Source organism: Jaculus jaculus, chromosome 6 (assembly GCF_020740685.1).
Source record: "Jaculus jaculus isolate mJacJac1 chromosome 6, mJacJac1.mat.Y.cur, whole genome shotgun sequence".
Classification (NCBI taxonomy): Eukaryota; Metazoa; Chordata; class Mammalia; order Rodentia; family Dipodidae; genus Jaculus; species Jaculus jaculus.
Genome location: NC_059107.1, coordinates 153,793,385 through 153,807,221, shown reverse-complemented (window position 1 = coordinate 153,807,221; position 13,837 = coordinate 153,793,385). Strand labels below are relative to the sequence as shown.

Genomic DNA, 13,837 nt, shown 5'->3' with positions numbered 1-13,837 from the left:
AAATCAGATGCACACCAGCCTCTGTGTGCTGTGAGGCGTCAGGCTGAGGCTGCAGTAGGACACTGCTTGCTCTGGGGCAAGGTGACAAGTGCTGGAATCTGGGGCAGTGAGGAGAGGACTAAGGCAAAGCACAGTTTTGAGGCTTCTAAGGCATGACCACCCCTAGCTCCTTGAGAGGTTTGGCCAGCTGGAGCATGTGGAGTTCAGAGCACCACGGGAACTCCCAGCTGAAGCCTGGTGCTCGGAGGGTCAAAACCGCGGGCCAGGCAAAGAGATGGTGTCCCACCCCGGCCCAGGCTTCTCACTGGCATAGGGAGAGTGAGTCTGGCCTTCTGGGAGGACAGTCCTGACTATTTGTCTCAGAGATGCCCTCCTCCCTTACCTCATCATCCAAGAGGTCTAATAGGGTGGCACACTCATTGGTCTGACAGCCATGGACGGAGACCATCCGATCTGTGTGTGTTGCTCTGGGAACGTGCCTTGGTCACCAGCTTTGGAAAACCTTGCCTGGTGAGGTGGCAGCTTTGTGTGCCCGGTACTTCCATCAGTTGCTGTCCACCCTGGCTCGAATCCTCATTGCGATGTTTATCAAGAGCACATGACCACACCCCAAATGGCAGTCAGCTGCAGGGTGGGTCACTAGCTTGTGGTGTAGCCACAGTAAAGAAATGAGACTGGCCAGGCGTGGTGGCGCACGCCTTTAATCCCAGCATTTTGGAGGCAGAGGTAGGAGGATTGCAATGAGTTTGAGGCCATCCTGAGACTACACAGTGAATTCTGGGCCAGCCTGGGCTAGAGTGAGAGCCTACCTTGAAAAAGTAAAAAAGACCAAAGTCCCAGTGAATACGTTTACGTTGATATGCCAGATCTCATGGTCATGAACCAGCGACACAGTCCACAGGGAGGAGACCCGCCTTCATAGGTGTTTACAAAGAACCAGGCACCATTCTGAGTGGCCTAAGGTGTTAACTCGTGAGGTGTGCACTGTCCTTCTGCCCTTGTCATTCATGAGGCACAGAGGCAAGCCTACTTAAAGTGACATCAGGAGGGGAAATACAAAGGGAGTCATTGAGCCCTAGTTCTCCTTCTGCAAATCTGCAGTGTTTGTACCAGCTCTGTAGTGTAAACTCAGCTTCATGCGAACTATACAACAACCACAGGGAAGCCAGGCAGAAGCACAGACTTAAGCTTGTTTGCCCTGGCAGCATGGGATGTCGAGGGCGCTGCAGAGATACGGGGCTGCTCTTCCTCCACCCCGGACTTGGGTACGGGTGCCACTGAGCGCTCAGCAGCCCCACCTGCTTCTCCCTGGCAGAGCGCCTGCGCAGAGAGGAGAAGCAGCGGCAGGAGCTGGAGAAGACCCGCCGCAAGCTGGAGGGAGACTCCACCGACCTCAGTGACCAGATCGCCGAGCTCCAGGCACAGATTGCTGAGCTCAAGATGCAGCTGGCCAAGAAGGAGGAGGAACTGCAGGCGGCCCTGGCCAGGTGAGGCCATGCTGCTGGCCTCCTACTGTAGTCCGCACGCAGCCCCTGCTCTGCTTTTCTCTCACAAGGGCTGCTTCCTGTCCACCAGTGGTGTGGTCTAGGGCCACACTGTGTAATCACACTGTGTCATCCATAGGTGTGTTTCACACTCTCAGTTGTCCTCCCCCTCCATCTCCTCCCTTCCTCTATCCTTCCCTTTCTTTTAAAATTCATTGGCTGTAGTCATATATTTTATGTTTAATTTAGAAAGTTTTAGAACAGTTTTAGTTTTACAGCCAGCTTGAGCAGAAGGCACAGCAGTTTCTCATTCATGGCCTGCCCCCACACATGCACAGCCCCCCACATCCTCCACCAGAAAGGTACATTTGTTACAGTTGGTGAGTGTACATGGACACCTCCTACCCATGAGATTCCACAGCAGCCCTCCCCCCACATCCTCCACCAGAAAGGCACATTTGTTACAGTTGGTGAATTTACATGGACACCTCCTACCCATGTAGAGTCCATAGCACATTCATATGATACCTTAATTCTTTATGTTTTTCCATTGAACATTTTATTTTATTTTATTTTTTTTCAAAGCTAGGGTCTTACTCTAGCCCAGGCTGACCTGGAACTCACTAAGTCTCAGGGTGGCCACAAACTCATGGCGATCCTCCTACCTCTGCCTCCTGAGTGTTGGGATTAAAGGCGTGCGCCACCACTCCTGGCTTTGAAGTTTTTTTTAGTAGTTAAAATTAAGACTCTCCATAATGAAAATGGCATCATTTTACTGTTTTCCAGTGGCATTGCTCTTAAGTCTTCCTGGTGGCTCTTGTTGATTATCCGAGCTTGAGCCTAAGTGCTGTGACTGTGACTCAGGCCCAGCTTTGGCTGCACCTCCCGAGCCTCCCTGAAGGCAAAGGTGAAGGTGACCTCACACTAACTTCATTGATCGCTTTGGCAGAGTGGAAGAAGAAGCTTCCCAGAAGAGCATGGCCCTAAAGAAGATCCGGGAACTGGAGTCTCAGATTTCCGAACTCCAAGAAGACCTGGAATCCGAGCGGGCGTTTAGGAATAAAGCTGAGAAGCTGAGGCGGGATCTTGGAGAAGAACTGGAGGCCCTGAAAACAGAGCTGGAGGACACTCTGGACTCCACGGCTGCCCAGCAGGAGCTCAGGTGCACCACGGGGCAGGGACAGGGAGAGGGCAGTGGAATTTTTTTTTTTTTTTTGAGGTAGGGTCTCACTCTAGCCCATGCTGACCTGGAATTCACTCCGTAGTCTCAGGGTGGCCTCGAACTTACGGCGGTCCTCCTACCTCTGCCTCCCAAGGGATTAAAGGCATGCGCCACCACGCCCAGTTAATAATTCTGATTTTATATTGGTTTTTTTTTTTTTTGAATGGGCAGGGTCCTCTGCAAACACACATGCCCACCGTTCTCAGCCGCTTCTCTGTTGAAAGGGCACGAGCCTCTGCAGTGTCTGCCAAGGGGCCGGTGGTCAGTCATGAAGAAGCGCAGGGCGGTCAGGCCTGCCTGAAACACCAGTGCTTGGGAAGTGGGCTAGAGGATCAGAAGTGCAAAGTCAGTCTCAGCTGCACAGAAAGTTCAAGGCCAGCCTGGGCTACATGAGACCCTGTCATAAGGAAGGGAGGAAAGAGAGAGCGAGATAAGCTATGGAGTGGCTGTGCCCTTGCCAGGCGCCCTGTGATCAGGGCAGAGCCCAGGGACAGGATCCCTCCAGAGCTCTTGGCCTCCACTCTGAGGGCATTGTCTGTCCAGGTCCAAACGTGAGCAGGAAGTGAACATCCTGAAGAAGACCCTGGAGGATGAGGCCAAGACCCACGAGGCCCAGATCCAGGAGATGAGGCAGAAACACTCGCAGGCTGTGGAGGAGCTGGCTGAGCAGCTGGAGCAGACCAAGCGGGTGAGTGAGCCCCTGGTGCCTGCCGGCTCGTCAGGCAGTGCTTGCGGAGGGCCACTCTGGGCCGTGCCACGTCTTAAACCAGTCCTGCAGAGGAGAGCAGTTCCAGTGTCAGGCTGACCTGGGCAGATAAGTACCGGCCCCTCAGTTAACCTAGCTGTGAACGAGGATGGTGGCAGTCCATCTCACAGATGTGCGATGTTGAGTCATGCATGCACAGCCCTTGCACAGTAAGAGCTAAATCAGCTGTCCTTGCTCTTGGAGTGCTTTTGTCTGCTCAACATCTTGTCACACGAGAAAGCTTCAGGCAATTGGAACAGCTTGAACCTGAATGTGAGGGGCCTTGGTGGTCTCTCTCCTGCCTGAGGAACCCTCCTCTGCTCACACACTGCCAGCCCCATGGTCAGCCAGCATCTCCCCGGGAATCCGAGTGCTGTCCATCTTGCTGACCAGACAGCAGACAGCTCTCACAACAGGCCCAGCCTCCCTGGCTTCTTAGGTCATTCTCACTGTTGGTGGCAGCTGGAGCAATCAAAGGCTCTTCAAGTGGCCACCAAGAAAGTATGACTAGAGCCCTGCTTTGCCCTTGTGTCCCTTCAGCCTCTGCCGGTGCGCACATTGACATTGGAGTGTTCCTTACTTCTTAACCCCCTTACCCAGCAGGGCTTTAGGGTCCTGCTTACCCTTGACCTTGCCAGTCCTGCTCAGTGATGGTAAAGGGGGAGCATTACTCAGTTTTTAAAAGAATAGTGCGTTGTTACCTTGAACATGAAATTTCAAGTCTAGGTGCATACTTTCCTTTGTATTACCAGTATTGCTAAAATCTCAACATCTGCACAAAACATCTTATATGAGAACATTCCCTTCACCTAGGGAGGGATCCTGGGTGGGATTATTTTCAGAGGTTGGAATGCTGAGTTCCTCAGGTGAGGACTTGTCCCACCCACAATGCTCAGACATAGAAAAATAAGTTGCCGGGCATGGTGGCACATACCTTTAGTCCCAGCACTTGGGGAGGCAGAGGTAGGAGGATTGCTGTGAGTTGGAGGCCACCCTGAGAATACAGAGTGAATTTCAGGTCAGCCTGGCCTAGAGCAAAACTATACATTGATTAAAAAAAAGAGTCAGTGGGCTTGCTTCCTGGCTCCAGAGCTCTCACTGCAACTGTGGTTTTTGTTGCAGAGGCAGAAGTTTCTGGATCTTGAGTCCCAGGCTCTTCTGGTGATGTTAGACTGGCTAGGTTTCAGAGACCCCATTACATCTTGACTCCCTGCCCCTCTCCCCCAGGTGAAAGCCACCCTTGAGAAAGCAAAGCAGGCCCTGGAGAGCGAGCGCGGGGAGCTGGCCAACGAGGTGAAGGCCCTGCAGCAGGGCAAGGGCGACTCGGAGCACAAGCGCAAGAAGGTGGAGGCCCAGCTGCAGGAGCTGCAGGTCAAGTTCAACGAGGGAGAGCGCGTGCGCACCGAGCTGGCTGACAAGGTCACCAGGCTGCAGGTGAGCATTCTGCTGAACCCCAGGCGCAGGCCTGGGCCCTCCTCACCGGTCAGTCCACAGTGGCCCTTCCTCACCCACGGGCTCCCCAGCCAGGCTCCGTGCTTCAGCTCAGCGCAGGACTCTGGTCAGCCTTCGCCACAGCAGTTGTGGCTGCTTTGTCATCCTTGACTCTTGTCCTCACCCAGGTGGAACTGGACAGCGTGACTGGTCTCCTCAACCAGTCTGACAGCAAGTCCAGCAAGCTCACCAAAGACTTCTCGGCGCTGGAGTCCCAACTGCAGGACACCCAGGTGAGGACGGTGTCAGGACCCCCAAAGCTGGGCCCTTCCTAGGGCGCCCTGTTGTTCAGAGTGCGTCTGCTCGTCCATCCTCCCCTCACCTATACCGTCCTTCCTCGTGAGCTGGGGCGGCTGCTCCCCCGTCAGAGGTGTGCACGTGAGGCTGTGGCTCGCACTCCTGAGGCCGCACCTTGTCCTCGGAGTAGGAGCTGCTGCAGGAGGAGAACCGGCAGAAGCTGAGCCTGAGCACCAGGCTGAAGCAGGCGGAGGACGAGAAGAACTCCATCAGGGAGCAGCTGGAGGAGGAGGAGGAGGCCAAGCACAACCTGGAGAAGCAGATCGCCACCCTCCAAGCCCAGGTGCGACGCCCGCTGCACCAGGGCGGGAGGGAGGTGCCCGAGGGAGGGGTCGGTTGTCGGTTTGACTGGGGTCCCGGGTGTTCCGGAGAAGGATGTGCCTGCTGACTCCTTGCTGCCGCCCAGGTGACAGACATGAGGAAGAAGATGGAGGATGGCGTGGGTTGCCTGGAGACCGCGGAGGAGGCCAAGCGGAAGTTACAGAAGGACCTGGAGGGACTGAGCCAGCGGCATGAGGAGAAGGTGGCCGCCTACGACAAGCTGGAGAAGACCAAGACGCGGCTGCAGCAGGAGCTGGACGACCTGCTCGTGGACTTGGATCACCAGCGGCAGAGCGTCTGCAACCTGGAGAAGAAGCAGAAGAAGTTTGACCAGGTGTGTGGGCCTTGACGCATTTCCTCGTCCCCTCGCTCTAGGACGAAGGCTGTGGAGGGTAACAGAGCTGGCAGGAAGTGGGGGAGACAGGTGCCCCAAGGCGCTTGACTCGGGGGCCTGGGTAAAGAGTCCTGAAGAGGTGCTAGGAGCAGCTTTCAGGTTTTCTGCATGCCGCCATAGGCATCCTCATCTCCAGAGGCCTGAGGCAGGGCTGGAGAGATGGCTCCGTGGGTCAAGTGCTTGCCAACGCTGGGAGACACCCTTGGCCACGTCTGTCTCAAAGTCAGCTAGTTCCTGGCCAGTGGCCTCGGGCCTGTTCGTTGAGGGCCTCACAGTTGTGGCGGCTGCGTCCGCGGCCTCACAGTGTACCGCCTACTTCCCAGCTCCTGGCGGAGGAGAAGATGATCTCCACTAAGTACGCTGAGGAGCGTGACCGGGCCGAGGCTGAGGCCCGGGAGAAGGAGACCAAGGCACTGTCACTGGCCCGGGCGCTGGAGGAGGCCATGGAGCAGAAGGCAGAGCTGGAACGCCTCAACAAGCAGTTCCGCACTGAGATGGAGGACCTCATGAGCTCCAAGGATGATGTGGGCAAGAACGTGAGTGCCGGGGTTCGGGAGGGTTCCAAGCAGGATGTCACATGGGGCCCGGTGCATGAGTCTGAGTCCAGGACCTCCGTCACCTGCCTGTGTCTCTGACCAACCCGAGGCCTCTGCTCAGGTCCACGAGCTGGAAAAGTCCAAGCGGGCTCTGGAGCAGCAGGTGGAGGAGATGAAGACACAGCTGGAGGAGCTGGAGGATGAGCTGCAGGCCACCGAGGATGCCAAGCTGCGGCTGGAGGTGAACCTGCAGGCCATGAAGGCCCAGTTCGAGCGGGACCTGCAGGGCCGGGACGAGCAGAGCGAGGAGAAGAAGAAGCAGCTGGTCAGACAGGTGCGTGTGGCAGAGGCGTGTGGCAGAGGTGCAGGGCCTGCTCTGGCTCTAGCAGGCCCCCTTCTTCATGTGCCGTGGGGCTGTGGGAGGCTCCCGGACCACCCCTTCTTTATTGTTTTACTTTATTGTATTTATTTGAGGGAGAGAGGTTGGGGGAGAGGAAGAGGCAGATAGAAAGAATGGGCACACCAGGGCCTCTAGCCACTGTTAACAAACTCCAGGAATATTCACCCCCTTGTGCATCTGGCTTATGTGGGTCCTGGGGAATTGAATTGGGGTCCTTAGGCTTTGCAGGCAAACACCTTAACCGCTAAACTATTTTCCCCGCCCCAGACCACCCTTTTACAACCTCACCTCCCAGGCCCCTGTCCTGAAGGGCTCAGTAACTGTCTTTGCATTGTGGTGGTCCCATGGCTCCTCTGGAACTGGCCTGGGCCCACCTTGGCTCGGTGCTTGCCACGGGCTCTGTGTGGAGCAGCCTCCTGAGCTGCCGGTGCTCCGCAGGTGCGGGAAATGGAGGCAGAGCTGGAGGATGAGAGGAAGCAGCGCTCCATGGCTGTGACCGCGCGGAAGAAGCTCGAGATGGACCTGAAGGATCTGGAGGCGCACATCGACACGGCCAACAAGAACCGGGAGGAAGCCATCAAACAGCTGCGCAAGCTCCAGGTGAGGCCACCTCTGGGCTGGCTATGGAGGGGAGACTGGTAGAGCCCGGGAATCATAGCCTGTTTGGGGGTGTTGGTAACCTGTCTCACAGGTGGACCCTCAGGCCCAGAGTGGAAATAGTCTAAGTGCTCAAAAAGCAAATGCGTGGTGAGATCAGGGGCTGAGTACATTAAACCAAGGATGAGACAGACAGCAACTCGGTGAGACATGCAGAGGTCAGGGAAGATGGTCACTTAATGTAAAGACCCAGCATCCAGTGACAGATGCTGTAAGCTGATGGTTCTGAGAAGGGGCCCAGTGTGCAGTGGGGAACCTTTGGTAAATTTTTACTTCACCAGTACTTAAAGCATAACAGTAAAAGCAATTTTGGAGTGGCCTGTCATGCCCAACATGCCAGTAATAGGGAACACTTAGAACCCGTTGTGGGCCAGGTCCTGTAGGGCCTGTGACTGCTGATGGCCATTTTTTTTAGCTGCTGTGTAACAAAGGTCACACCCTTTGGTTGTGGGATTCCCATTGTGGGGTTTATCTGCAGAAGAGAATAAAAGGCAATTTGCCAAGGCTCTTTCACTGATAACAGATCATGGAATATAATGTGTTCCTTGCACTGTTGCTGGCTGATTTGGTAGTAAATGCCCTTCTTGTGCCTGAGCTAACCTGGTGGCTGACTTTAAGCTGTGAATGCCTGGGCAGTGTTGTGAGTGCTCAGCAGGTAATGGAGGGAGTGCCGGCAGCTTGTGCAGATCCATTCCTACAGCTTACTGCTGCGGAGAGACGCTTTGTGAACAGTGGTGGACCGAGCCGTGTAAACGGGATGCAGATTTGTCTGTTGACACTCTTTCTGGCTCACAGAGGTCCCTGGTGGTGAGGGGTTCACTAGCGGGTGTTGGTCTGGAGGGCCTCAGCAGACGGGCAGCCGGTGGAGGTGCCGTCCTCTGTCCTCACACAGGCCCAGATGAAGGACTGCATGCGTGAGCTGGATGACACGCGTACCTCCCGCGAGGAGATCCTGGCGCAGGCCAAGGAGAACGAGAAGAAGCTCAAGAGCATGGAGGCTGAGATGATGCAGCTGCAGGAGGTAGGCGGCCCTTCCCGGGACACATGGCCTTTTCCTGCCAGCCGGAGCCAGCAGGGAGAGAGTGGGTCTGGAAACTGGGGAGTACACTCTGAAGGCATACACGTCCTACAGCATGCCATCACTGGCTCCCTACCTGCTCAGACCCCGGCCTGGGCACCTATCTCTGTTCCACTGCTGGGCCTGGACACGATCCCCTGTCACTATCATTTGTGACATCCTGTGGTGGCTTCCTCAGCCCCAGGGTGAAGTCCGTCCCCTGCCCCTGGGCGCTTGCCTGGTCCTGTGCTTGACTTGCCTCTCCTAGCATCTCATCTGCCCAGATACAGAAGGACGAGCACAGAACAGTCTGCCCTGCGGAAGGTTTCCTGCTTACATGCCTGGCCTGTGGCTTGATTCCAAGCACTCAGATCTAGGAGTTGTGCAGACATGTGGTCATAAGTTATGCCTCAGAGGGCTGATCAAGCTAGATGGTTTAATGGGAAGGGTTTCTGGAGAGAGCCAGGGCCCCAGGGAGGACATGCGCGGCGTGCTGATGTTGAAACCTGTGGTCCTGGTGGGTCTCATGCTTGGTCCTTGTGGCAGGACCTGGCAGCTGCCGAGCGTGCCAAGCGCCAGGCCCAGCAGGAGCGCGATGAGCTGGCCGATGAGATCGCCAACAGCAGCGGCAAAGGGTGAGTTGAAGGAGGCCGAGGGTACCTGAAGGGTTCCCCCACTTCACCCCACTGGCGCTCATTTCCCCTGCCCTCCTCCCCCCAGGGCTCTGGCGCTGGAGGAGAAGCGGCGGCTGGAGGCCCGCATCGCGCAGCTGGAGGAGGAGCTGGAGGAGGAGCAGGGTAACACAGAGCTGATCAATGACCGCTTGAAGAAGGCCAACCTGCAGGTGGGCACCGGGCGAGCAGGCAGAAGCTGGCAGAAGAAGTACCTGCTGCGCTCACTGCTTCTGGCACCTGTAAAATATCCATGGTCCCCATGCTTGGTGTCGGGAAGGTTCCGGATCCTATTCACAGAGCGCTCCCTCCCTTCCCGGGAGAGTTGCGTGTGGGATTCAGCTTCCTCCAGGTCACCGTCCCCCCTTCTTGCAGATCGACCAGATCAACACTGACCTCAACCTGGAGCGCAGCCACGCGCAGAAGAACGAGAATGCCCGGCAGCAGATGGAGCGCCAGAACAAGGAGCTCAAGGTCAAGCTGCAGGAGATGGAGGGCACCGTGAAGTCCAAGTACAAGGCCTCCATCGCGGCCCTCGAGGCCAAGATCGCACAGCTGGAGGAGCAGCTGGACAGTGAAACCAAGTAGGTACCCTGCCTGGCCTGCCAGGAGCCTGGTGGTGGTCTTTCTCTGCCTCTGGAAATCTGCGCACACCAGCCCAGGGAGCCATCTGTCCCCTGGTCCCACGGGCCCATGTCCAAAGCTGGTGGGAAACAGGAAGTCGTGGGGGAGGGGGAGTCCTGCAGCAGCGCAGCTATCCCAGTGGGACAGACTTTGGAGTTAACGAGAGTGACAGTGACCCCCAAAGCTCAGTTTCTCCATTTCCTAGCTTATTCTTCAGTCATATGGAGGTCACTGCCAACCCCATCCTGAGACGGCACCTAGTGGGCGTCAGGGAAGACCAGCAGCTGGGCTTCCCGGCCCCCCGTGTAGCTATGGGAAGCAGAGGCCCCGTGGCTGGCCGTTCTCCCTGAGCCACCGTTCCCGTCCCTGCAGGGAACGCCAGGCGGCCTCCAAGCAGGTGCGAAAAACAGAGAAGAGGCTGAAGGACATGCTGCTACAGGTGGAGGACGAGAGGAGGAACGCCGAGCAGTTCAAGGACCAGGTCTGTGTCCGGGCAGAGCCGGGGCTGGGTCTCCGGCAGCCCGAGGCCCTGACTGACGGGAGGCCTTGGCCTTGTCTGCGCAGGCCGATAAGGCGTCCGCCCGCCTCAAGCAGCTGAAGCGGCAGCTGGAGGAGGCTGAGGAGGAGGCGCAGCGGGCCAACGCCTCGCGCCGGAAGCTGCAGCGGGAGCTGGAAGACGTCACCGAGACGGCCGACGCCATGAACCGGGAGGTCAGCTCCTTGAAGAACAAACTGAGGTGAGCTGGCGGACCCCTGCCCTCATTCTTTGTCTTCAGGCTGGTTCATGGTGAGGACATTGCAGAAAGGCATCTTTTCCTGTCAACTTGATCTAACTCCCTTCCTCCCTCCTTCCCATTTATTTATTTGAAAGAGAATGAATGGGCGCTCCAGGGCCTCCAACCACTGCAGACGAACTCCACACACATGTGCCACCTTGTGCATCTGGCTTATGTGGGTCCCGGGGAATTGAACCTGGGTCCTTTGGCTTTGCAGGCAAACACCTTAACCACTAAGCCATCTCTCCAGTCTTTGGTTTCATTTTGTTTCTTTTCTTTTCTCTTTTCTTTCTCTTTTCTGAGGTAGAGTCTCACTCTAGCCCAGGCTGACCTGGAATTCACTATGGAGTCTCAGGGTGGCCTCGAACTCAAGGCGACCCTCCTACCTTTGCATCCCAAGTGCTGGTATTAGAGGCGTGCACCACCATGCCCAGCTGGTTATGTTTCTTAACCAGTCAGCAAGCAAGGTGGGCACATACTTGGTGATAAAGGCAAAGGTGCCCATCACACTGATCTGTACCCTTTGTAGATCTCCTTGTCTCTGGGGCTTAGCTCAGCCTTGTGAACGATTCCTTACCTGTGAGGAAAGGCAGTTGTCTCACAGCTAGCCGCAAACCTGATGAGGCATTTCCGTGCCGGCACACACGTTTGATCATATTCATCGCCCTGCTCCCGCAAAACCCCTTCTTCCAACAAACCACTCTCCTACTGGCATGTTTTTGTCTGTTCACCTTTGTGGGGGAGGACCACTGAGCTAAACTAGGGTTGCTTTCGTGAGCATGGGTGGTTTACTAGTGGCTACCCCACTGAAGGACCATGCTGGGGTGTTTGAATTAGGTGCTGGAAGCCACCTGGCCCCAAGCCTCCATGTTCCACATTTATTGGGCGCTTAGGAAATACCCACGAGGGAATGTTGCCGCCATCACACAGCAAGTGGGCAAGTCGGGCTTCCTTGTTAGTGCTCACAGGATCAGGGGTTGTGGTAGAGAGTCTCCTCCTGAGACTCTCACTGCTTTAAAGTATCTCATGTGAATTTGTTAGCATGGGACCAGAAGATGCTTGTCTTGCCACCTGTGTTCCTATAGCTCTTGGTCCACCTGTTTCTTCCTGTTTGTCTTCGGTGGTGCCAGGTCGCATGTGGTAGGCAAGCTCCCAGCCCCTGCCTCTTGCCTGGGGTTTTGGCGTAGAGGGTTACCCGTTACAGAAGGCACCCTCCATCCGCTTCTAAGCTTCTGCCCATGTGGTTCCGTAGTCCTGACCAGTCTTGAGCTGGTGTTCCCTGTTGCTGCGTCTGATAGATTCACAGGTTGCTCTTGGCACCTGCTTTCCAGAGAGTTCTAGCCACTCTGAGTGGGGGCTTGCTTCTCTCTGGTGCGGGGGTCTGTCTGCTTCCTCTTTAAGGATTGCTATGGGCCGGGCTCCCACTGACCTCCTCCCTCTCCCCACAGGCGTGGGGACATGCCTTTTGTCGTCTCTCGCCGGATGGTGCGGAAAGGCACTGGTGACTGCTCGGATGAGGAGGTCGACGGCAAAGCTGACGGGGCTGAGGCCAAGCCTGCCGAATAGGCCCTTCTCCTGCTGCCCAAGGTGGATGGACAGACTGCTCAGCCTGCCCTCCCAAGCCCCTTCAGTAGCCCCCCGTCTCGGGACTGCTCTGCCCGTGACCCCTCCTCCTCTGGCCTCATCAGGGCGCTGGCTTCTGCTATAGCCCCTCAGTCCCCGCCCCACTCCAAGAATCCGATACCAAAGAGTTCCAGCTGGCTCAGGCCCAGGGATAGAGTGGCCAGCAGGGTCCTGTCCCTCTTGCCTAAAAGCAAGCACACGTGGTGAGCGGGACGGTGGCCACTGGGGTGGGCGTGAGAGTTTTCTACAAATCTATTTTTTTCTTCACATAAAGGAGTTTTGATAGCTCAGCCCTCAGAAGTGTTGTCACCCCCCCCACCTCTGCCACCGGCTCCTCCCTCTGCCCTCCCCCGCTGTTGGCAATCACAAGAGGTGACATCACACCCCTGCCCCATGGCCCTTCCCTGGGCTGTCCGTGGTCCGGAAGGAGCAGTCCTGGGACCCCACCTCTGTCTGTGCAGGGCACAGGACACCAGAGCAAGCAGGGAAGGCCTCCCACTCCCTTCTGGATAGCGCGGCCACCTCTGCCCCTTCCTGATGCTTCTAAACTGGCTCAAGTGCAATGCCCCTCTCCTCTTGCCAAGGGCAGCCTGCCCGGCCACAGTGAGGCTGTTGGGGGCAAGCAGTCAGGGCTTTGGGGCCACATTGGAAGGGCTAGCAGCCTTCTGGTGGCTTCTCTCAACACTTGGGGACCAAATATATTTAATGGTTAAGGGACTTGTCAGCCTGCAAGCTGGCAGTCAGAGCGTCCGAGGGCTGGGGCCCTCCGCGCGGTCCTGTGCCTCCTAGAACCTGGGCGGACGGGCCTGATCTGTACTCCTGACTCGAGCTTCAGGTCTGCCGCCTGCACATATATTTTTGGAAAAAATAAAAAAAAAAAAGGTTTCCTTTTCTCCCCCTTCTTGTAGTAAGTGATACAGTTCTGGGGCCTTTCTCACTGCCTTTCCTTTGGAACCGTGTTTAGAAGAGAGTAGCTCGTCCTACACTGGTCTACACTGGTCGCTGAGTTTCCTTGTACTCCTCACTGTTCTGTAAATGCTGCATTTAGACTTAAGGCAAGAAGGCATTTGTTTGAAGGAAACAAACTCAACAAATCATGAAGCTATGTGAGAGCGACATATGCCTAAAAACCTCTCAGTTTGAGTCCCAGTTGCTGTCACAGAGGCGTGACTGGAACGCTCCACCCCCTTTTTATATAATAAAAGTGCCTTAGCGTGTGTTGCGGCTGTCACCACTACAGTAAGCTGGTTTACAGATGTTTCCGCTGAGCGTCACAATAAAGAGTACCGAGTGCTATGAGGTGTGTCTGCGTGTCCATCAGCAGCTGAGGGCTGCCCTGCGTCCCAAAGGATGTCACCACCGTTCTGCTTAGCTGTTGAACTATGAGAGCTTGGGAGTCTCCTGGAGCTTAGGGACTGCCAGGCGGAGCAGCCAGCAGCCCTCACCCTTGGGGCTGTCAGGAGCGCTGGGTAGTTGTGAGCCCAGGAGTCGTTGGGCACGCCATCTTTTTCTTGATGAGGAGGAAGGGTTGGTGGGGTT

The 13,837-nt window shown here is 56.2% G+C and overlaps 1 protein-coding gene across 2 annotated transcripts in view; it reads left to right on the top strand.

Annotated features, from left to right (window-relative positions):
• Nucleotides 1-13,594, top strand: part of Myh9 (myosin heavy chain 9) — a 93,528-nt gene extending 79,934 nt beyond the window's left edge. For both annotated transcript variants that reach the window (XM_004650270.3, XM_045153102.1), the window contains exons 25-41: nt 1,316-1,487; nt 2,434-2,646; nt 3,250-3,394; nt 4,679-4,885; nt 5,071-5,175; nt 5,370-5,522; nt 5,646-5,894; nt 6,278-6,490; nt 6,612-6,824; nt 7,329-7,490; nt 8,440-8,568; nt 9,151-9,239; nt 9,325-9,448; nt 9,651-9,859; nt 10,272-10,380; nt 10,464-10,636; nt 12,124-13,594. In XM_004650270.3, the coding sequence (XP_004650327.1) occupies nt 1,316-1,487; nt 2,434-2,646; nt 3,250-3,394; nt 4,679-4,885; nt 5,071-5,175; nt 5,370-5,522; nt 5,646-5,894; nt 6,278-6,490; nt 6,612-6,824; nt 7,329-7,490; nt 8,440-8,568; nt 9,151-9,239; nt 9,325-9,448; nt 9,651-9,859; nt 10,272-10,380; nt 10,464-10,636; nt 12,124-12,241 (2,783 nt within the window). In that variant the 3' untranslated portion in view covers nt 12,242-13,594. The remainder of the gene's footprint in view (nt 1-1,315; nt 1,488-2,433; nt 2,647-3,249; nt 3,395-4,678; nt 4,886-5,070; nt 5,176-5,369; nt 5,523-5,645; nt 5,895-6,277; nt 6,491-6,611; nt 6,825-7,328; nt 7,491-8,439; nt 8,569-9,150; nt 9,240-9,324; nt 9,449-9,650; nt 9,860-10,271; nt 10,381-10,463; nt 10,637-12,123) is intronic.
• Nucleotides 13,595-13,837: the final 243 nt, after the last annotated feature.